A 24,863-nucleotide genomic window follows, 5' to 3' on the forward strand; every position below is an offset into this window, starting at 1 on the left:
CACTATTTCAATGGTTCTGTTCGATGATGCCTATGTAATTCTGCTTGGATCTCTTGACAATGTCACTTTACCTTTATAGTATTAAGGTATATTTTAAATGCATGTATGTTACTACTTTATTATGCTTATGTATTCGATATGTTTGAAATTAGTACCTTTTCATTATGTCATAATTTACTGTTACAAGATTAGATTTGATTTTCTTTTTTCAGACATACTTGAAGACAGTCACTATGGACCAAAATCTATACTCTGATGACAGTTTTGTGATCATACACTGTAATTAAATAAATAAATTCTTTAGTACTCTGTTAGAAACACCATCAAATCCAGATGAGCTTTTATTTTTGAACAAATGTATTATTTTCTTAATTTCAGAAGGAAATGTGAGTGACACATCCATAGCATTGAATTTTATGAACTGCTTTTTAAACACATTGCTTTGATTTTTGTCTTGAACTGCTTGTGCCTATACAGGGTGTCCCAGGAGGCATGACAATTCAAGGCTTCCTACTATAAACACATGTCTTCTACTGAACAAGTGCTCATAGCTCTTAAGATACACATTTTAATGGCCATGTTTACAAGACTTTCTTTTCTTGTTTTGGTCCATACTACCTCCTCCCAAAATATGGCAAGAAAAGAGCTTACAGTAGAATAGATTTGTGCTACAGTATCGAAGATGAAGAAGTATATATAGCTCATAAGTTACGCATTTTAGAGCTCATGTTTTTGAGACTTTCTTGAGATGAATGCTTGTTCCTGTCATATCCCTCCTGGACACCCTGTATTTTCTGCTGGAGTTAGGAAATGATTATTAAATATATATGCTACCAGTGGCTGATCATTTATGGTGCTCTCATTTAAATCAATAATGATGTTATCCTGATCTGTGACCTACTGCCTTATCTCTCATTTCACTTCATTCTGTATAGATTTAAGTCTGTTGTCAGAATTACTGATTTCTGACATAATGTTCATGTTTTTTAATAATTTTTCTTAGTAATTTAGAGCAATTTTGTAACGTGCAACTCCCTTTTCCTCTCCCTCTAAGTGATCCATGGCTTTTTGTGAGGACCTTAAATGTTCTTTCTAGTTAGTTTATGAATTCATTATAGAAGAGATTAAGTTTTGTTTCAGCATTTGGTTCCCAGTCCATCTCCTGCAAACTATTCTTAAAAACTTCTGTCTCTGAGTTGGTAATTATTGTAACTGATGTCCATGAGGGGAATCTACATTGTAAGGGTTGGTCTTGTTTACCCTAACTACCTGCGCAAAATATTTCTAGTTCTGCTATCTTTATGCACTTGTCTTTCACAGTTAATAACTAAGAACAAACTACAAGAGACAAATAAGGTTTCCCTTTCATTTTTCCTATGAGGGTCCTTTAGAAAATCTACATTGAAATCACATCAGACAATTAACTACTTCCTGATGTCTGGCACATAGTACAGTAAGACATCCATAGCCCTCACAAACAGTTCAAAATTCCCCAGTGGGGATAAATATACAGTTACAATTTCTTTATATTTAACTTCTCTAACCCTACAATTAAGTGGTGTTCAGACAGGCACACGATTATCTTTGTAGAGTTCTGTAGACCTTCCAAACAGACAAAAAAGTCTTCTACCATATTACTTAGTCCTCTAATTTTATGATGAAATAAGCACATCTTACTTTTCTGTGCCTTCTTAAAGATTTTATGGGGCATTTCTGTTATTGTAATGTCTTTCCTAAACTCAGACTCTGCTCTAAAAAGGTAACCCTCTGACATCAGTAATCACAAGAATCTTGCTTTCTGTAATTGCTACTACCATAAAGAAAAAGCAAGGGAGGAAGATTAGTGACAATGAGGTCATTAGAGGTGGAGCACAAGTTTTGATTGCGGAAGGATAGGGAAGGAAATCAGCCCTGCCCTTTCAAAGAATACATCCTGGCATTTGCCTTAAGTGATTTAGGAAAATCATGGAAAACCTAAATCAGGAAGATTGGACAAGGATTAGAACCGTCATCCTCCCAAATGGAAGTCCAATGTGCTAACCACTGTGCCACCTCACTTGGTCCCCATGTATAGAAGGGAGTAGGAATCAGTGTAGCTACTTTGTTTCTGTAAAGACAGATATCAGAGTCATTACTGATTTACGTTGTTTATTGTTTTAGTGAATTATGATCATGAATGAAAAGTATGGATCTGTTATAAGTTTGTGAATGGTGGGTTTAGTTGCAGTGAATGTTACTAGAGGTCTCACAGAAGAAAATTTGATTTAGACATTTCTGATGTGCTAATGAGACCCTCTATTGGTATTTGCTGAGTTCACATCTGGGATAGGTTAATATAGGAGCATAAAGAGAAGGTCTGTGTGTCTCGGGTACATCTTTAGATACCAGGGAAATATGTAATAGGCTTGAGTGTGTTGGTGACAGCAGGAAAGCAGTGCTTGTGGCTGGCAGGAGAGTAGGTAGAAAAAAATTATTGCAGATATAACAGAGAACTTGTAAGTGATTGGAAAGAGCAGTAATTATAGCAATAAAACTTCAGGTATAGAAAAGTTTAGGAAGAAGGAAGTTCTGCTGTGATGTTGTATTCATAGTGTACTCTGTCAGTTTCTGGAAATATTATGAGTGGCAGGTCATCAGTATATTTAAATCTAGCATATGGCTCAGGTGGGCAGCATAGCATCATAAAGTGTCCATTAGTGAATCAGGTAACAGTCTGTATAGGGATCCTTTTTTAGAGATCATAAAGGAAGAGAAAATCTGCCGAAGCCTCCCAAATGCCACATATGTGGACGTACCATCCGCAGAGAGAAGTCATTTTACAAGGCATGGGCTTCACAGAAATAAACTCGGAAAATCATTCATTAGTCGAGAAATTCTTAATGCAGTGAAGGCAGTTAAGGAAGAGAATAGCACGACCATACCACTTCCACCACCAAACACAGCAACTGAAAATTTCCAACAAGAAAATGAAACTGGATCACTGACAACAGGTCCAGCACTAGAATCTCCACTTTCTTCAAAAACAGCTGAGATAAATGATTCAACTAGGACAGAAATTTCCAAAGCAGCTTCAGCAGAAGCAGCTACATACTACGCAACTGCATCATTAACAAGAAAAAAAACGCCTGATGTGCCAACAGCCAATGACCTTTCATCAGTATTGGCCGCTCCTCAGTCTTCAACAGTGAAAGACTTTTCACCAGCTTCACCATCATCAGCAGTAACAGAAGCAAACAGAAGAAGCACAAGAACCAGGAAACTTTCAACTCTGCAGGATTTTGGTACCCGGCCTCAGTTACAAGACTAACATAAGGCAGATACCTTCAGATACACCAACTTCCAAGTCAAACCGGCAACAGACTCACCTCCACTGTCATCAACAGAATAATAACCATGCCACCAGCTCATCTAAAGGATTTTTTAGCATCAGGTCTAAAGGGAAAGGCGCCACCAAGATAAGTGAAAACAAATGCCTAACAGTGTTTCACCAAAACCTTCAAGCCAAGATTTAAGATGGCGGCCACTGAGTGACGCGCGTTTCCTTGGCTCGCGAGTTTTTCCGCTCATTGAAGGTGTTACAGAGAAGTGCGGCAGTCCACAACGTGTGCATCCGACTAAACAAGTGTTACTTGCCGTGGTGTGTTGTTCTCCGTTGATTACCACAAGTGACAAGTGATAAGTGAGTGAAAAATGGGAAGAGCACGAGTAAGCGGCAGCAGGCGAGGCTACAGGGGCGCAGGCGGCGCAGGCGCCCGGTCTCCGGCGGCAGGTGAGGCCTCGCTTCCCGACATCGGGGAGCTCGTCCGGTCCCAGGTGAGTGCGGCGCTGCACAGTAAAGACACGCTAGACGTAATAGTGCAATCGATCACGGACTCTGTGACGACCGCGGTCATGGACAAACTGCAAGAGTCTGTCGGGCGCAACAGCACCGAAATCCAGTCTCTTAAAAAGTCCCTGGCCGCACAAGAAAAAAAAGCCGCCGACCTAGAAGCTAAACTGTCGGCGGCCACCGATGAAATTGAACAGTATCAGCGAAGGAACAGCTTGCGCTTGTTCGGGGTAGCTGAAAACGATCGAGAAAACACCGACGACCTGGCCATTAGCCTCATGCGTGAGAAACTTGGCGTGCAGATCGACGTGGCCGATATTGACAGAAGCCACCATGTTGGGCGCAGGATACCAGGTGCGATGAAACCCAGGCCCATAATAATTAAATTTGTGTCATACCGGAAAAGAGCTGAAGTGTTTGCTCAGAAAAGAAAACTCGCCAAGAGTGGGGTTACCCTGAGGGAAGATCTGACGCGCGAAAGACTAAAAGTTTTGAACACTGCGATCACACAGTTCGGCCTTCAAAATGTATGGACCCAGGACGGCAGGATCGTAGTCAAGACGGAACGAGGGAGGAAAACGGTGACGAACATGTCCGAACTGAAAGACTGAGCGAAATCTCGCGAGACACAAAGTCTCATATTGTACTCTGTCTAATATAAGTTAATTTTTATTCTTTCTTTTCAATTTTTTACGTAAATATTGCTTCGTTATTTCTATATGTACCATAAGTACTCTATTTAAAATCAGTCAATTGTTTCACATAAATATTGCTTCTTTATTTGTCTATCATAAGTGCTCATGTATATTCAAACGGGAATTAACATTCTCCATTAACAGGAACCTCCTTAAAACCGCCTTTCTATATCTGTTATTTTCATCCTCGTCACTACCACTACTACCACTATTATCTTTTTCGTAACCACTACTGCCACTTTCCCTCTTTCTTTTCGCTCCCTTCTCCGCTTGTCTTTCACCTTTAGCCCACAGACGATTGAGTCAGTCACGACCTTGGACACACCTGTAAATATGTCTTCCCCCGCGAAATCCAGCTTTTGTCCCTCTTCCGGCCAGCAGGTAGACGGAGCGTGCTCGGTCCTACAGGCGGCCACAATGGGACGGACCGGTTCCGGCGGCGGGCTCTTTGTGGCCCACGCGAACGCTCAGTCGCTAATGGCTCACTTCGACGAGTTCTGTGACCTGTTCTGCCAATCGCTGTTCCATATTATCCTCGTCTCTGAAACTTGGTTGAAACCAAACATTTCTTCCGACGCTATCCGAATCACTGGTTACTCTCTCCTAAGGGCAGATCGTGAAACACGACGCGGGGGTAGTGTGGGTGCCTATGTTCGCTCTGATCTGAGACCTACTATACTATGCACATCGGATGCAAAGGGTGAAGGAGAAGCAGAGTTCTTGTTTTTCGAAATAGATACATCAAATCAGAAACTGCTAATTGGAGTAATCTATAAACCTCCAAACGTCGGTGCTATGTCCTCCTTTCAGTCTGCCCTGTCCTCGCTCGTGACACTGTATGAACACATAATCATTATGGGCGACACAAACATCGACTTACAGTTAAAATCTCCCTCTGCAGAAAAACTAAGGAGACTGTTCCACTTCAATGATATGAGTTTAACACCGCTGGACCCAACTCATCACACGCCACACAGCCATACACTCATAGATATAATAGCAACAAAGCGACCAGATAAAATAATTCGCGCCAATCAGACATCCGCTCCAGGACTCTCTGCTCATGACGTGATATTCTTAAATTACTCAGTACATACTACCAAAGAAAAATCTCACCTGGTAACCTACAGAAACTTAAAAAAAAGGTTAACCATGACGCTCTTCAAAAGGATTGCTCAGACATCCCTTGGCATGATATAAGCAATGAACCGACTTTAGACGGAAAAATTCGGGAATTATGTCGCAAAATTATTGCACTGTATGATAAACATGCTCCTCAACGCACTGTCAAGGTAAAGAGAGCTCCCGCTCCGTGGCTCACCACTGCATTACGCCAGTTAATGAATAAACGTGATGCTGCACACAGGGCCTTCAAGCGTAACCCAACTCCCGAGGCGTACGAAGCTTATAGGAAACTCCGAAATAGAACCAAGCAAAGCGTGAGGAATGCCAAAATCAGACACGCCCGCTCTGTCGTATGCGGCATATCAAAACCTGCAGCACTGTGGAAAAAGCTGCGCAGTTTCGGTATAGGGAAGCGAAGATCTGACGCTGTTTATCAAGCCAAGGCAATTATGAGAATCTCTTCCGAGGCAGTAGGAAATGATGGAGTGAGCATTGGCATGATTAAGAACGTCGTAAACACTATTACTCCAGTTATCACAGACATCTTCAACCTGTCTCTTGTCAGTAGTACATATCCTACTGAGTGGAAGCAAAGTTTAATTCAACCTATACCCAAGACTGACAACCCTAAGTCGCCAGGTGACTACAGGCCGATCAGCATACTTCCTGCAACATCTAAAGCCCTAGAATACATCGTCCATGAACAGCTGACGGATTACCTCAAAACTCATAACATCCACGACAAATATCAGTCAGGCTTTCGAAAGCACCATAGTACAGCAACTGCATTAATCAAAGTAACTGATGACATTAAACATGCTATGGACAGACGTGAAGCTACCATCCTAACACTGCTTGACTTTAGCAAGGCTTTTGATACAGTTGACTTTGATATATTACTAATTAAAATGAAGCAGCTGAATTTCTCAAACAGCGCAATACACTGGTTCGACAGCTACCTCAAAAACAGAAGTCAACAAGTCATTTGTGGGTCGGAAAAGTCATCATGGAAAAACGTGCGCTCAGGAGTTCCCCAAGGCTCCGTCCTTGGTCCATTACTCTTCTCACTTTACATTAATGATATTTCTTCAGTGATTCACTCCTGCAACTACCATCTATATGCCGACGACATCCAACTGTACATAAGTGCAAGCCCCAAGAACATTGCTGACGCAGTAGCGAGTATGAACGCAGATCTTTGCTCTGTTTCTCGATGGGCACAGAACCTAGGTCTGAAACTAAACCCCAAGAAATCCCAGGTCATTCTTATATCTCATCCAAAGTTAATCAGTCGGTACTTTCGCGAAACAGTCCCTCAAATACTCGTCAATGGTACCCAACTACCATACCAAAAAACAGTAAAAGACCTTGGAATACTCTTGGATGAACACCTAAACTGGGAAGAACAAACAGTCACAGCTTGCCGGAAATCGCTCTCCTCCCTACATGCAATTCAAAAATTTAGAAAAATATTTCCAACCCATGTTAAGCAAAAATTAGTCCAAACACTAGTCTTGCCTAATCTTTACTACTGTGATGTAGTTCAACACGGCACAAATAGTGAAAATTCAAGATGCTTCGAGCTAGTGATGAATGCTTGCGTTAGATACGTATGCAATATACGGTTGTACGATCACATCAGTCCTTCATACTCCCAGCTAGGTTGGATACGCCCACATAAGGCACACGATGTGCTTACTTCATCGATTTCTTAGCCACTGGTGCCCCCAATACCTATCTTCTCATATTAAACACCTATCATCATTCCACAACCGCAATACCAGATCGGATACGTCTAGCATCTTGGCTGTACCTTTACATAACACAAAATCTTTCTCCGTGTCATTCTCCATCTCAGCCATACGACTATGGAACGCGCTTCCCTGTGATCTGCGTCTTATCCAAAACCACTCAACATTCAAGAGGGAACTCAAGACTTACATATTAGGGATGGTATAGCCACCATTGTTGTGCCGCTCTCATCTTTTTCTTTCTCCTCTCCATCATAGCTTCGAATCCTACCATTCTATTTCTCTTCCTCTAACCTATCTACCTCTTCCATATCTCTTTCACCCCACTCCATCGTCTTATGTCTCTGCTTGATGAGAATAACTCACAAGCTGCAAGAATATAACGAGAAAATTCCCAACTAGCAATAGGACTGACATTCATAAAAGAAAATATGTTTACTTTCATATACATAGTCATTATTATTATTATTATTATTCTTGATTGTTATAATTATTTTCTGATTGTTATAATAATCATTGTACTACTTTTATAATCTCTATTTTTTTTTCTTTAACATTAATACTGTATAACATGTTATATGCCCTTAATGTTCTGTAGAAACTGAAATTTGTTGAATCTGAGCATGCCTGGTTAGGTGTAAGAGAGGGCCTGAAGGCCCTAATCTTGCCAGGTAAAATAAATGCATAAATAAATAAATAAAGAACAAAACACAACAGCTAGAAGTAGAATTGGAAAAATTTGATAGCCAAATTTTGTGTATCACTGAACACTGGTGCAAAGGGAAGCAAATTGAACACATTGCATTGGCCTCATTTGACCTTGCATGTTACTATAGCAGAATCTCAATGAATGGTAGAGGTTCATGTATCTATGTAAAAAAAGGTATGTCATTTAAAGTAAGATATGATCTTTTAGATCTAGGTGAGGACAAACATTTCGAACTTTCCGCTGTTGAAATAATAGGACCTGGCATAGCAAAAAAATTAGTCATATTGTGTGTGTACCGCTCTCTCAGTGAAGACTTTGATATATTCTTATCAAAACTGAATCAAAGCTTAGACAAGGTTACTGGACCAAAAGCAAATGTAATTATCTGTGGTGACTTAAACATTAATATGATGAAGCCTGATAAGGCTAGCAACATATATGTGAATATTTTAAGCTGTTATGCAATATCCTCCCTTGTTAATTGTCCAACTAGAATAATGAAAGAATTCTCCTCATCTATAGATCATGTAGCTACAGATATTGATAGTAAAAAATGTCATATTGTTGTCCAAAACCTGGGCCTAGCAGACCACCTCTGCCAGATCTTAAAAACTAACATTCATGTAGAAACTCCTCCTAAACTTTGTACATACAAAAGAATGTTTTCCAAATCAGCCCTGCATCAGTTTAAATCCCAGCTAGAATATGAAGATTGGAGGGAAGTCTATGCAGAAACCAATGCAAATCTGAAATTTATCAACTCCATAAAAAATAATCAATCTAACCCAGAAGTTCTGCAATCCTACAAAACGTACAGGAAAATTTACAGAAAGGTGTTGCTAGCTGCAAAAAAACTTTCAAACAACAAAATATTACTTGAAGCTGAAAACATGAGCAAAGCAGCCTGGAACATCGTCAAACAGGAAACATCTAACTCTGCTAAAAAGGACCTCAATTCACATATTAAAAACAAAGATGTACTAGTAGGTAACCCTAAAAAATTAGATGATTTTGTAAACTCATATTTCAGTAGTATTGCAAAAAAATTACAGCAGAAATTTCCAGATACGTATGATTTACCTACTCAGAACCAGCCAACAAACTCAATGGTGCTCTTGCCAACTACAGAAAGGGAAGTGGCACTAGTAGTACACCAACTAAAAAATAAAACTTCAGTAGGACTTGATGAAATCCCAGTCTGTGTAATTAAAGATTGTATAGACTCCATAAAGAGCTCATTAACAGACATTATTAATGAATCTTTCGAATCTGGATACTTTCCAGAGTACCTAAAACAAGCAAAAGTTATACCTATCCTTAAAAACGGAGATGTGGAAAATGTAGAGAACTACAGGCCGATCTCTATACTGTCTATCATTTCTAAAATAATAGAAATACTAGTCAAAAAGAGACTGCTAAATTACCTGAATAAATATAATCTTCTTTCCAATAACCAATTTGGTTTTAGGCCCGGAAAAGGCACACAATATGCTATAGCACAGTTCACTAAAGTAATTTTAGAAGCACTGGACAAAGGTGAAAATGTAAGTGGTATCTTTTTAGACTTGTCCAAGGCCTTTGATACAGTTGACCACAAAATCTTACTTCATAAATTAGGGCAAATAGGAATAAGAGGTGTCACAAAGAAGTGGTTCAAATCATACTTGGAAAACAGAGTTCAACGAGTTGAGATATCACAAGTTTCAATCAATTCCCTTATAAAACACCTGTCTGGCCCAGAAAATGTGAATATAGGCGTCCCACAGGGAAGTGTATTAGGCCCAATATTGTTTCTTATATACATTAACAACTTCCCACAAAGTATCAGACATGGCGAAAAAATACTTTTTGCTGATGACAGCAACATAGTAATAACAGGTGAAAATCCAACACAACTGTCAGAAAGAGCAAACGAGGCTCTCAATGATGTCCACAACTGGTCATTAAAAAATAAAGTAACCCTAAATGTAAAGAAAACTAACTATATTAACTACCAATTGAACAAAAAACACAATGCCACTAGAACAAAAGTTAATAATAATGAATTAGAATGTGTAACAAGTACCAAATTCTTAGGGATGAATGTAGACAGCCAACTGAAATGGACAAACCATGTCAACATTTTGGCAAAGAAATTATCCACAGCATGCTATGCTCTTAGAATCCTTGCACCGGTATGCAATAATACCTGTCTTAAAATAACATATTATGGATATCTACACTCAGTCCTCAGCTATGGGATCATGTTTTGGGGAACAAGTGACAGTAACATACAAACTGTGTTCAAAGTACAAAAAAGAGCCATAAGGATACTAACAAACAGCAACAACAGGGCCCACTGTCTAGAATTATTTAGAAAGCTAGGAATTCTAACTGTTTCTTGTGAGTATATCTTTCAGAACATAATGTTCATTAAGAAAAATCTCAACATGTACAACACAAAAAGCCTAATACATGACCATGAAACAAGAGCTTGTCACCACCTCCATCTAGATAGAAAGAACAAGGCAAAGACGCAAAAAAGTATATTTTACAATGGGATAAAACTGTACAGCAAATTACCACAAGAAATTAAAGAAAGAAATGAGCCCCTCACTTTCAGACAAAAGCTTAAAACCTTTTTAGTAAGTAAAAGTTGTTATACTGTAAAAGAATATTTAACATAGACGTAGATTATTAGCAACATATGACATTATCACCAACATATTATGTAATTATAAATATGTATATGACTAGTTATAAAAACTACACAAAATACGAGAAACCTGTTTAATTGTAAATGTAAATGTGTGCTCATGTGTTGTAATCTGACGACATCCATACAATATTTATTGTTCCACGGATGAATAAATAAATAAATAAATAAATAAATAAATAAAAGTGTTCACTATTCATGCCTAAGCAGTGGATATAACTATTCAGCTCAAAAATATTTCTGCTGATTGCTTAAAACACCATCTATGACTTAATGTGTTGTCCTAATGGAATAAATATTCTCAATATGTTGTAAAACATACAACTACAAGATCCACACACAAGAAACATGTTCTCACAACTTGCCTTTTACTAAATAAATTTCATGTGTTCTGACACAATTTAAAAAAATACCAAAATGGATATTCTAAATGTGGCAACATAAGGTACAGTACGTAAAGGAACACCTCTAACAAAAACATTCTCATCTTAACCTCATAAGCAGGAGGTTACTGTCCTCATTCCACAGTGAATTTATTTTGTTCTAACACTATAGGACATAACAAAAACTATTTTTTTAAATAGCTACTGATTGAGAGATGAAGCAAATGCATCTTAAATGGTGAGGATAATGCTTCTAACTTCTGTACTTGCACATTAGAACTTCCAGGTATATCTTTTGTGAACTGCTTTTATGAGTAAATAGCTCATCACCTGTGAAATACTGTCCTGCTTAAAGTAACTTTAAGTTTGAGATTACTGGCAATATCTGTTCACTGGGCATTAATGGACACACATAGTGTATATCTCTACATTTTATAGTACCTGAAATAAAAATTCTTCAGTGGACATAAAAGGGCAAATAATTTGTTACCTGAATCTATTTTTTCTTTCACAAATTCATTCTCATCCAAAGTTTCAAGACTGACAAGTTCCATACAGCGATCACGGCAATACTTTCTGGCCTCCAACCAGTTCAAAGGTGCAATTGGTGTTGGTTGATTTTCCCAGGAGAATAAGTAACCATGGCTGCGGAAAACTGCATGAATCTGTCCTATAAAAGTAAAATATAGTTTTTCAACATTTCATGATTCTGTTAGTGAAGTAACAGAACATCTCTGTTTCCACACTCATAAACCAATATATTTCAGTAGATTTTACAATTATAAAATGTAGAGGTCTTCAGTAATAACATAATTTGGAGTTAATTCATCCAAGAACAGTGAATTGGTAATGTCTAGAAAGCAATGTTGTTACATTTTTGTATTCCTTGGATAAATATGGTTACTTACGAGTCAAGCACAATGATGAATTCCATTTTTCTGTCTCAACAAAACTAATGGTGACATATGCTACAAGTAACAAAGTAGCTTTCATTTCATACACTCCCTGTTCAGCTGACTAGTAACAAACATGTCAACACCAAGTATAGCATGCTGATAGGTTTCTAACTGCTAGCAGCATTTGCTTTTCAAAACAAGCTGTTTAGCAATTGCTCATTTCAATAAAAACATCAGTCTGACATTTCTCAGACACGCTTTTCCTGAAGCATGTTTAGTATTCACTGACTACATAACAAGCTACTCGCAAGTGAAGCCAATGCCTCTGTTGTGAACTAAGACTTCTAAGTAATATCACCACAGTGGGGCAAAACTGTCTCAGATCTGCACTTATCCAATCAGAAATTATTGGTTTTGACATGGAAAGATTATGATTTAGCAGTTTTCAATATATATAAAGCTCCAGAAGTCAGTGATGATCATCAGTTACTCATAAGCGGCAATGAAATGAGGAGTTTTAAAAGAAAGTGAAGCAATTTCATTACAACATGAATAATCATACAATTAAAATATCTTAACACAAAATTCAGCAAGCCCTTCTTTGCACACTACAATCCTACAGTAGAGAGAAAACAGTAAAGAGTGAATAAATGCCTACTTTACTTCCCACCTTAAATATGGTCACATTATGGAGAAATTCTAAAGCAGATGTCAGCACATTCAAACTGCAAAAATGGGCCATTACAATCATGCAAATCTAGAAACACATGTAAAGCTCTGTTTAAAATATCTGGTATTCTTCTGGTTCCATGTATCCACATTACAGAAAAACTCACACTCTTTAAAATAAATGTAATAAAAATAAGGGCAGTAGTGTACAAAAACTTTTATATTCATGATCACTTTACTCGACAAAACAAAACTTACATGACTTTTTAAAAAAATAATATTACTATCACAGCTCTGCATGAGATCTTTTCAAATGAAACATCCCGGCATTCAAATATGAATTATCAGATGAAGATTTGGTGCCCAATCCTCCTGAATGCAAATCCAGTGCATTCATCGCTGTGCCACCTTGTTCTTTTTTCCCCCATTTTGATTGTCACTGAAAATGTTGCATGATCAATAATACATATGGCTTGTATTGTACAAAACCCCATTTGTAACTGTATGTAATGATGAAATGTTCTGGAACACCTACACCTCCTCTAGCTTTCTACCCTGCAGTCAGTTGCCACTTGTACAATCTTATAGGCCTTCTCATCAAAATTGGTAACCTAGTTTGCAGTCCTTTTACTTTTGAGATTTTACGTATTTCAACAGCTCCATTCTTCAGGTGTGTTTAGGACAGATCTCAGCTGCTGACTGTTAATGTTCTATACAAATTGTAAGCTCTGAAAGGTGGCACATGAAATTTAACAACTGAGAGCTAGACTACACACATTAGAAGAAAAATCTAGAGAAATTGTCAAAATATCATGTAAAAGTCTACATTAAAAAATTTACAATGCTATTTATTACAATTATTAGATGTGATATGGGCACCCACTATTTGCTGCTTGTTGGTGTTTTTGGTATCATTAATTCTTTTTCGATAATTATTATGGGATATCATTAACATTTCAAAAGCCTAGGCATTTTCCATGATGCTCCTGCTGAGCCATCACAGCGTAACACTAGTCAAAACCTCTCAAAACCAACAGTTATCACTATTATCTGTATAGAGTTGCTGGCATGTTGTGGCAAAGCAAGCTGGGATATTTTTACTTCCCCCCTTGTTTTGCCATCTGCCTCGTTAAAATTCATTTTTTCATTTTTCACTAATTACCAATATCATTCGTGAGTATAACCTACATTTTCATTTTCATAAAAGAGAAAGGTTGGCACTCAGTCTTAAAGAACATAACAGTGTGTGAATCTTTTTATTGTGCCTATCGCGACTCAGCATCTCTGCTATATGGTGAGTAGCAACTTTCCTTCTCTGGTATTATAACACCAGATTTAATTTTGTGCTTAGTTTTACAGATGTAATTGATTTTCTAATTTATTTCAACTATTCCTAGTTAATATCTTTCATTGTATGGCGAAATCAGTAATTGTTTCATAACTTAAATTCTATTGTTGACTTATAAACAAATACAAAATCTGTACTAAGTATAAACTTTTGGAGGAACAACTAATAGTATTCTTAAAGGATTTATTTGGCTCTATTCGAAAACATGTTAGCAAAGCCAGCCCTTAATTAAGACCAAAGTATTTTCCAGTTTCTTCAAAAGTTTTGTTTGCATCCTTATATATGTTAAGTTCATCATTTAAACAAATATTTCAGCTTAAACCTTGTAATAGAAGAAACTGTTAAAAGGACGAACTTTTTGATGTATTCAGTTAATTTAATGAGTTAAGTTTTGATTGTAATCTCTGTGAAATGCCATATTATTGTTAGACACACATGCTGTATGATTGTTCACCTGCCTAGGTTTCTTCCCTTCGAGTGGACTCTCCCATCATTCAGACAGTCTCTCTGTGGTGCCATATGATTGTTAGCTAGTTATATGTATACAGCTCGCATTTCAATGTCACTGCTTGCTGATGGTTTTGGTAATCACATAATTTCACAGGGACTTTGGCCTCCACGATTGCCTGACCTAACACCACCTGACTTTTTCTTCTGGGGTGCAGCAAAAGCAACTGTCTATAAAATCATCCATAATCCATCATTGAATTGAAAACTGCAATATCCACTTTCACTGCTTCTGTTACAGAAGAAACGTTACAGCTTGTGTCTGGGAACTTGATCAGACAAATTGAACTGTGTATTCAACAACAGGGGGGATACTTTCAACATTTAATGTGAAAATTTGTAAGTAAAAATGAATATTCAATAAATTAATATCTTGTATTTCATCGTTTGATTTCGGTATATTCACTGTGGCATATGGCACACAGGGCTAACAATCATACAGCACTGCAGAGAGACTTTTTGGACACCCCATGTTTATACATTAGTGCTGTAGCGAGCACCTGCAATCTTTGACGAAAATAAAAAAGATAATTAAAAAAAATTGCACCTTTCTTCAAAGATTTTCCTCCAAGCAATGAGAGATGGCACTTGAAACATTACACTCATAGTCATGAGAAGCAGGATTTAATTGCTGTTCAGCAATTCTGACACTGGTTTTCCTTCAACCAATACTGGTAGATGCCAACATGGTACTTTCAACAGTCCGCTCCTTTCTTTTCTCTGCCCTTCTCCAATTGAGTTAGTGCTAACTTTCTAATAATTCAGTATGGATGGGGCATTAAAGTTTAACCTTCCATTTCCTGAGCATTCTGCTCTTAAAATTTTTTGATGTTTTTGTGACATTTATCTGTAAGATTCACACTGCTACCCGTCACTGTTGCCCATCTTGTACACATTTATATTTTCTATTAATTCAATCTACTTTGTATCTTACAGGCTAAATCATTATTTCAGAGAATGCAAGAATGTGTTTTACCAATTCACAAATGTGGTGCTGTTCCCCAGTAATGAACCAAAGCACAAGGCTTACTGTGGTGTGATGTAAAAAGCAAGGCGCCAAGGCAAGATTGGTACCTTGCAACAGAACCACAAGTAAACAGTCTCTGCCAAAAGCAATGACGAATACCAGATGGTGGTATAGACACACCAAGAGGAGTTTCCATATGCTGCCACATCAGCTCACTGTGTATGAGTGCAGTGCAGCTCAGCCCAGTTAGCAATCATCACCAAAGATTACAGCATCATCTCTCTACCAAGCAAACAGTGGATAGATTGTATTAGACAGAACTCTGCATAAAAGTTTTATAATCAATTGTACTCTGTGTGAGGAGACTTGTATATTGTTCTTTATCAAGTGTTACATTAATGTTCAGTGACAGTAATAAATACTCCTAACATTTCTATCGATGTGTATTGTAACACAGTTAAGAATTTTGTCTTATTCATGTTATGATTATGTCATATAATATTTTGCATATTATGGTAACATCTCAGACCCCTCCATGGAGTAAAGCTAAGAATTCACCATGGTACCAATTAGTGTTATTTCATCTGGTACAACAAATGACGATGAGTCTTGTTATAAACTTTCTCGCCTCATTACAATGTCAGCTTGAAGTGTGCACATTCATCTCATGCACTGTCTACCCTGGGTTTGCCCAGTATATTTTGATATTTCCTGCATATCATACAAGGTTTTTAATCATGTCTGAGCCACCATATGAAACATTTCTAAATGTTGTTCAGTTTCAAGCACAGCTAGAGTGAATGTCTGCTACTCAGTCTCCAACAGATGACTCAGTTGCTACTGAAACAAGCAACACTGCCACTGAATGCTGCACCGAAGTTGCACCTGTTCAGTAGTAATGAAGAGGATTGGTCAGAATACTGGGTGCAGATGAAGGCCCACTATGTCATCACATGTAACATTATAGGTTGGCACACAATGCATTTTTCCTTTCAACGGTTGGAGCCGACTCTCACCCAGAAACTGTGGATTACAATGAACTTATTAGGCTGCTCAGTGAACATTTGTGATGCTCAGGTGCATGTTGCTGCAGCAAGGTTTAAATTTCTCCATCTTAAGAAGCAGCCCGCACAAACTTTAAGACAGTGGATTTCTGAAAATTAGAGGGCTAAAACAACATTGAAGGGTTAAATGTTTTTGTGGACTTAGTTATAGTGATGTCATGTTATGTGATGCAGTCACACAAAATATGTCAATAGACATGTATTCGCACTGCTATTCTCTAATTGTCAGATCCTGGTCTGAAACAGTTCTGTTGAATATCACACTATACTGCACACAACTGAAGTTGATTTTGAGGCTCCATGTATTTATATTGTTAAAAGTGCATAAGACATTCAGTCAAAAGTTCAGGCTAATATTAAAAAAGTGTAAAAGCAGGGCTCAGACTAACAGTAAACGTAGAGACAAAAACTTTCAATCTCATGGTATATGGGGTGTGCTACGGAATACAGTGAGGAAGTCTTGTCCTTGTGCTTATCAAATCATGACAGAAAAGCTTGTACTTGTCATGAAGCAGAATGTTTCCAATGTGGTAGGTAAGGTCATATGCAAACAGTGTTTTTACAAGGCAGCCAGGGTGTGGGCCAGGTCCAGTGCCAGGCAGGCATATGGTCAGCAAAACAATCGACAAATGCATGTTGTCACTGCCATTAGAACTGGCACTTGTGAAGACTCACGTTTCTCCATCGCAGAAATCTTGTGCTATAGGTCACATACAGGAGAATAAACTTTTTGTTCTTTTTTTTGTCTAAAAAAACAATTAAATTTCACTAAGACACTAGTGTTTCTGTTTTCCTTATTAATAAAGACACATATGAAAGGATTAGTAGTCCATGGCTCAGGAGCCTACTTCTGGTAACGGACATGAAATACCAGTACTTGACATGTGCAGTTTGGTGGCAACTTTTTATGAAGTTACAAAATGTGTTTTATTTCAGGTACTCAGTTCTAGGAACAGTGCAAACATTTTCAGTTTAGACTTGTTTGATTTGTTCAACCTGCGCATACAAGACAATGTGTAACAACTCATGTTTCAGTGCCTCACGTCACTGTTTCAAACTTGTGTACCATACAGTGAATTGTCTGGACCAGGTTTAGGTAGGGCTGAAGATTTTGAAGCATACAATGCCATTAAAGACAATGTGCAACCATGATTTTTTGCACAAGGCCTGCACCCCATGCAATACATGAACAAGTTGTGCATGAACTGCAAAGATGAAAAGACAATGGGGTTATTCAATCCGTTTCCGCTAGTCAATGGACACCACCCTTAGTCATCCTCAAAAAGCCATCAGGAGGTTTACATAGCTGTATGTTGATTTTAAAGCTACAGTAAACCCACAAACTGCCACGGATTTGTTTCCTCTCCCATGACCGGAGGAACTGATGGACAGTTTGGGACAGGGCAGATTCTTCTCTAAGAATGACTTATATGAAGCATACTTGCAGTTGCCACTGGATGAGCAGTCCACACAATATCTTGTGATCAACACTCACCTGGGTTTGTTCAAGTTACAAAGACTACCATTTGGAATTGCTCTCCCAAATTTCAGCTGCAGAATGAAGTCTTCCTTAAAGCTTCTGACAAGAAATATATATGACAGCATGGTGGCATAGCAAAAGCCTTAGGATGTTATTCTTACATTGTACAATGTTGTTATGGGCTGCATTGTGTAACCCCTCGTTACATGTATGGTCTTTTTTTGAAACTAAAATTTATTTGAACTGGCCATGAACAATCCCAATATTTCATATAAAATCACAGAGTCTCATTTTAAAGAAGAAAAATTTAATAAAAGAATAATAAGGGCCCGTGAAATGGAGAATTGTATGCAAACTAGCAAGAGGCTTTATTCTACGAGTTTCTAATGAAAGTCCCTTTTGTTTCATAACTATTATAAGGAACCCAATGCATGTATTGTTAATGCCTCTAGCGTCTGTGATTCTTTAGCATCTGGGAGTCTTTGTGTTTGAGATTTTGGTGTCCGAGCTTTTAGCGTTGCAGTTCTGGATATTCGCAACTGTGTGAAATAGTTAACCTCATTGGAAGCCAGGCTAATTGCAAGTAAATTTCTTTGGCTTTCAGTTATACAACCTGTTTAGACATTTATTATCGGGCTGAAGTATGACTATCCATTGCAGTGAATCATATCAAATAAACTGTGTTAAATGAACCCTGTGACTTTTGAAGGAATTCGGTGTACATGTACTATCCAAAATCAAAGATATCAATTCATTTTAAAACACAAATCATCCGCCTAGTAAATGTTAATGAGCACCTTTGGTGGCAACTGCTAAACAATGCTGCTAGCTGGTGATAATAATTTGAATTTAAACTTATTAATCAACAAACATTGACTACAATGAGAGACAGTCTTGCGTCACCTCACTTTCACATATCTCAATGTGGTGAAGAATACTGGCTGGGCACAGGAAAAGGATATTACACCTTCACTGATCATGGAAGTGTCAGCAGGCAGCAGTAGGGAGTGTGACAAATGGCACAGCTACGTGGGGCTCGAAGGTAACAAATCAACAACATATGGTTCATACATGTGATTTTGTGAATTATTTAGTGACTGTATATAAATGAAATAACCATTTGTATAGACTTGTTCACGTTACATGTTCACTGCTTCGAGAAACTACACCCAGAGTAACAGGAAGGAACTACTACAATGAACTGAAAGGAACAGATGTCGTGCCTGAGGGAGGCACACATACAGGTATTATAAAAGACCCAAAATCCAAGTATATATCGAAATAATTGACATGAAGAGCTTTCCATAATAATATTTAAAGTTTGAGTCATAGCTCATTGTGGTTCAATTAAATACAATGTAATAGCTGATGAACGACTATGGCCCATTTGTCGCATGGTCGAACTGATATTGTAGCCTACACAGTATTTGTGTGTTGTGTATCTGTAGTTGGATTTGTGTTGATTGGTAGTAATCTGCAGTATTTGACCATGTCAAAGGAGTTCTATGGGTTGAGACCTACTGTAGAGGATGTGAACAAAGATATGACTAAGGAGGAGGGAACACAGATGAATGATTGTAGGATAGAAAACATATTCCCTGAACAGATGAATAGGGCAAATTCAACCGAGGCAGACTCATTGTTGCGACAGAAATGACTGAAAGTAACAGTGTCAGAATATCAATACCCAATAACAATTGCACTGTATGACCTAGCACAATGGGTAAACCTACAAATGAAGTGGAGGTGGAGGTTTTCTTGACTTTTTAATTAAATTCAAAGAGGAAATATCACAAACTAATCATGAACGGGATTAACAGAATTGAGAATTTAAAGAGGAAATATCACAGACTAACCAAGACTGGGATCAAAAGGATTGAGAATTTAAAGTGGAAATATTACATGCTAATCAAGAATGGGATTGAAAGGATCAGGACTTTAAAGAGGAAATCAAACAGGCTATTAAGTCATTAGTCGCTCAAAATAAGGCAAGAGACAATAGACTGGCTAAGGAATTTGAGAAACTGAGACTGGATTTAAAGTCAGCAAGAAGTGAAGGTGACACCTTACAGCAATCAGTAAATACTTTAGAGAAGGATGTGAGAGAGACAAGTAAAGAGCAGTCTGCCATCTCAGATAGAATAGATGGTCTGTCGACCAAAGTAAAAGACCTACAGTTAACAAGCCATGAGTATATTGACAATTACTTAATGGACCAGACAAAGAAGATTGAGGAAGAAATGTCTGAACAGATAGAAACCAAATCAGAGGGGGGGAGGGGGGAGACAACCCAAAGGTTTGTTTCCTTACAAAGATATGAAGAAATTTTATGGATGAAATCTTCAGTGACAATTAATGGAACACTGAATTAGAAGCTTTATCTAAGTAGTTTGTTTTAGTTCAGTAGTATTACAATTTATTGTTTTAATAACGTTCTGATCTTAGTGGATATAAATGCATTCTTTGTTTAATAGTATAGTAGTTAATGACAATAAATTTGTTAACACTTGTCTCTTTAATTGTTTGAGTGCCTCAAAAGTAACTGTTATGGAACAGAAGCTTTAGCTTTAGAACAAGCACAATGAGTTATCAAATTTATTTGCATATCAAACTGTTGCAGTGCTGGTTACCCAGTGAAGTGTCAATTATTTCAACTGTGTTGTGCCCAGAACTGAATAGGGCAAAATTTCAGCATAACCTACGAAAGTGGAAGTGATTTGAGCATTAATAATAATTGTGAAACAATTAAATATCACATGTGCAAATAGTTAGTGTCTGACACTAGTGGGAAAATGAATGCTGTGAACTACTAGAAAGGCTAAAAGACTTCATACATTAGTGAACATGAACACTTATTGCTGGGAATAAAATTTAATGAGTGACATTAATGGACATTATGTTTATATATAAAATGTGTTCTTTATGTTCTATATTCATCATTCTGGAGCACGCGTGATCTTACCAGTCACTGAGACCACAGTCCAAACAACCTGATGGATTGTTGGTGTTATCTAATGGGGTGAGTCATCTTTTGGCTACACAGCTCCAGAAATGGTAACAACGAGCTATGAGACATCCCATAACATAGGCAGAAGGTGTCGACATTGGGAGTTCACTCGCCTTGCAAATCAGAGGTGAAGCAAGAACGATCAAACCTGAACCACTTGCCTGAAGTTCATCACGTGGATAAATTATACCAGAACCAAGCTGTTTGTTGATGTCAACTGGAAATTTGGTTGTCAGTGTAGTCAGTGTAGTCAAGAATATCTTGGAGGTCTACAAGCAGCATCAATATAAATCAGATGAAAAATTAGAAGAAAAAACAAAACAAAACCTTTCCACAGAAGGTCAGCAGCTGCAGGCAATCTGAAGAATGCATTATGAAGCTTGGCAATAGAGATGAAGAAATGGTGAATGGAAACTGAAGAGAACAAAAAATCTAGAATCACACGTCATATGGCATAATCACCCAAGAATCTATTTGATGTGGGTGGGCAAGAAGATCCATTGTTATGACGGGCATGTTTGTTACAAGCTATAAGAAGAGGCAACATGGGTCAAATAATGAAAACGTTGTGTTGCTTAGCCACTGAAGAGGCGACATGACATACACAATTATGTTTCAAGCTGTAAGACCAGACAACATGAGTCAAACAATGAAAAAGTCATGTTGCTAAGGCACTGAAGAAGCGGTACGACTAAAGATGGTGTAGATTGCCCATATTCCCTATGTCCACTGTTGCAACCCCACAGGTGGCCAGCAGAACCCAAATGATCACTCTTGCAGCCACACAGGGGCAGCATGATGAATGGACACCGCAGGCCATGACAGGCAAAACAACAGACAAGGCTAATTAATGAAGTATTTAAGATTATAGATAGATTGTAATATGTAATTAGTATACATTGACTTATTCAGTAACAGGCATAGAGTGAATATTTAAGTTGTGTCTAGCAGCTAAAATGAAATTTATAATTAGCTTTAAACTGACTTGTGTTGTGTCGCCTCTCATTCTTGTATCTTCGCAAGGTGAAGAATACTGGCTGGGCATAGAAAAAGGACATTACACCTTTGCTGGTCATGGAAGTGCCAGTAGGCAGCAATAAGAAGTGTCACAATTGGCATCACCAAAACCAGCTGTGGTGCTCTTATGCATATGTCAGTGATTTGGCCACAGAATTTTTGTCCACAGACCTAGCACACCATTGGGGTCTGCCACAGCAGTCATCTCTGCCTTTCTACCAGTTGTGGACGGCACAATCCAGAGTGGTGCCCATGGAGATAGACAGCACACTGCCACGGCAGTTGCAGTCACCACTGTCACTGATGTTGGCATCTGTCCTGCAGCCTGAACCAATATCCGTGAAGGCATCATCCCTGGACAGTCATCATGCCTCCCAGAAGATCCTCTTGCTGTTCGATGAACACCATGTCTGTGTCACTGGATGCAGGCATGCACCTTTGGCCAGTTTTTCAGGCAGTGTTCCTGATCACCTACAAGGTGGATGCTGGGCTGCAGACAGGCTGTAGCTCCACTCCCTGTTCCTCATCTACATCTCCAGCTCCCCCTTCTCAGCAGCCATTGTCAACTGTCACATTCCACAACACTACAAAATGACAGTTCGGAAATTTGGGTTTGGCGGAGGGAGAATGTGGTGTCATCTGCAGAGTGAGGCACCAAGGCAAGGTGAAACCACAAGGAAACATAGTAAATGTCAGAAGCAAAAGCAAATGAGGGACCATGGCATAGATATTCCTAGAAGAGTTTTCACACACCACTGCATCAGCTTGTTTGCTTACATGCAACAAACCTCAGCCTAGTCAGCAAGCATCATTAAAGACGACAGCATCATCTCCCTATGGAGCCAGCGGTCATAAATTGTATTAGACAAACTCCGCACAAAAGTTTATAGCCAATTGTATCCTCTGAGAATTGACTAGTAACTTGTTCTGCATCAAGTGATATATTAATGCTCACAAGGGAACCTCCCCATTGTACCCCCTTCAGATTTAGTTATAAGTTGGCACAATGGATAGGCCTTGAAAAACTGAACACAGATCAATTGAGAAAACAGGAAGAAGTTGTGTGGAACTATGAAAAAAATAAGCAAAATATACAAACTGAGTATTCCATGTGCAAGATAGTGACTACTCCCAGGAATGAGTGGGGGAGGGATGGAGGGAGAGAGAGAAATATAGCAAGTGTACATAACAGTATTCTTATAAGTGGAACACCACCACATGCTAAAGTCTAGACATTAATGGACATTTTCATTTGATAATAGGCCCAACACCTCTCACGTTGTCATTTTGCTGATATTTATTCTCAAAATGAGTCTATGCCTTCACTAAATAAATTAACATCTGATTCATCTAATATGATATGCAACTAATGTGATATGTTCAGACATGATCATAATTTTTAAATTGTCAGCTAATAAAACTGAAACTATTTCCTTTTTCCTCTTGGTAGATACTCAAATCTCATTCCTCTCTGCATTGGGTCCTTCCTTCCATAAATTTCACACCACCTACGTACTCAGTTTCAACATTTTGCAAAGTCCGTCGCACTTTCCATTACCTTTGCAGGTCATTTCTCTCTTTAATCATGACGTTAATAGTAAGTCGTCGTGTCTAGCCAGGGAGATATTTTCAGCAATACATCTCATATGTACAATTATGTACCACAGAACATGGTTGCACCTGATTATATAACCTAATTAGTTCCCACTGTGGCTAAAGCAACAGTTTTTTGTGAGTAGTACACATACAGATTGTTGTCAAAACAGTGAAACCTTAACGAACAGGAAGAGTACAAAGCTGGACCAATCTTTACTCATCTTACACTCAGACAGAAGAATGTTTCAAAGCTGTTGGATATTTCCACTGCTATTGTGAAAAATTTGTCACACAGTATATTCTGTCAGCGATTATAAAGAACGAAGGACATACCTAGTTCTCTTCACTAAGCACAATACTCAATCAGTGCAAGAAAGGTGATAAGCAGGTCAAAGGGGAGTTACAAGTTCATATTCTTATTTGCCAAGTTTCAACTAAACTGATCTAGCTGTGTTATTCAAAGCACTTTCATCTTGAAAGATAATTCTGCCTTAAAAATAACAGCTACACCATAGAACTTGGTCTCTGGAAGTTTCCACACATATTTGGCCATAGTTTTGAAGAATTCAACACTATATACATGGCAAGGAGCATAACACTGTCATCTAAAGATGTAAAGTGAAATAAAAATCATGGTTGCAGCACCATTGGCTTAATGCAAAAAAGGAAGGGGGGTGGGAGAGAGAGAGAGAGGGTGAGAGAGAGAGAGAGAGAGAGAGAGAGAGAGAGAGAGAGAGAGAGTCACATTGATAAGATGTTTGAAGAGTGCCTGATGTGTGTAGTTTGTAGAGAAAAAAGTTGTCTGAGGTCCTAAAAACAATTGATATACAACATAACTGAATGATTACTGTAATGGCCTCTCAAACATGTTATGTTTTGGAATCCACATATTATCATTCTTAAACTATCAGCAACTTTTCTTTTTTCATCAAAACTGATGCTCTGATCTAACCAACAGAGAAGTACATATGGCTGCTTTTGGTTACTAAAGTATGCATCAATGCTCACCAGCTTTCCATGAAACAAGATGTATGTGAGAAGCAGTTTACAGAAGATATATTCTCCTCCAAATGGTCAACAATTGACGCTGCATAACGAAAGATACCCAGAAACAATTTGCTGTTT

The 24,863-nt window shown here is 38.1% G+C and overlaps 1 protein-coding gene across 1 annotated transcript in view; it reads right to left on the reverse strand.

Annotated features, from left to right (window-relative positions):
• Positions 1–24,863, reverse strand: part of LOC124594166 — a 130,052-nt gene that overhangs the window by 91,051 nt on the left and 14,138 nt on the right. The window contains exons 2-3 of the mRNA XM_047132521.1: positions 21,287–21,394; positions 11,678–11,888 (exon numbers count right to left, since the gene is read on the reverse strand). Of these exons, the coding sequence (XP_046988477.1) occupies positions 11,678–11,888; positions 21,287–21,394 (319 nt within the window). The remainder of the gene's footprint in view (positions 1–11,677; positions 11,889–21,286; positions 21,395–24,863) is intronic.

Source organism: Schistocerca americana, chromosome 2 (assembly GCF_021461395.2).
Source record: "Schistocerca americana isolate TAMUIC-IGC-003095 chromosome 2, iqSchAmer2.1, whole genome shotgun sequence".
NCBI classification, from domain to species: domain Eukaryota; kingdom Metazoa; phylum Arthropoda; class Insecta; order Orthoptera; family Acrididae; genus Schistocerca; species Schistocerca americana.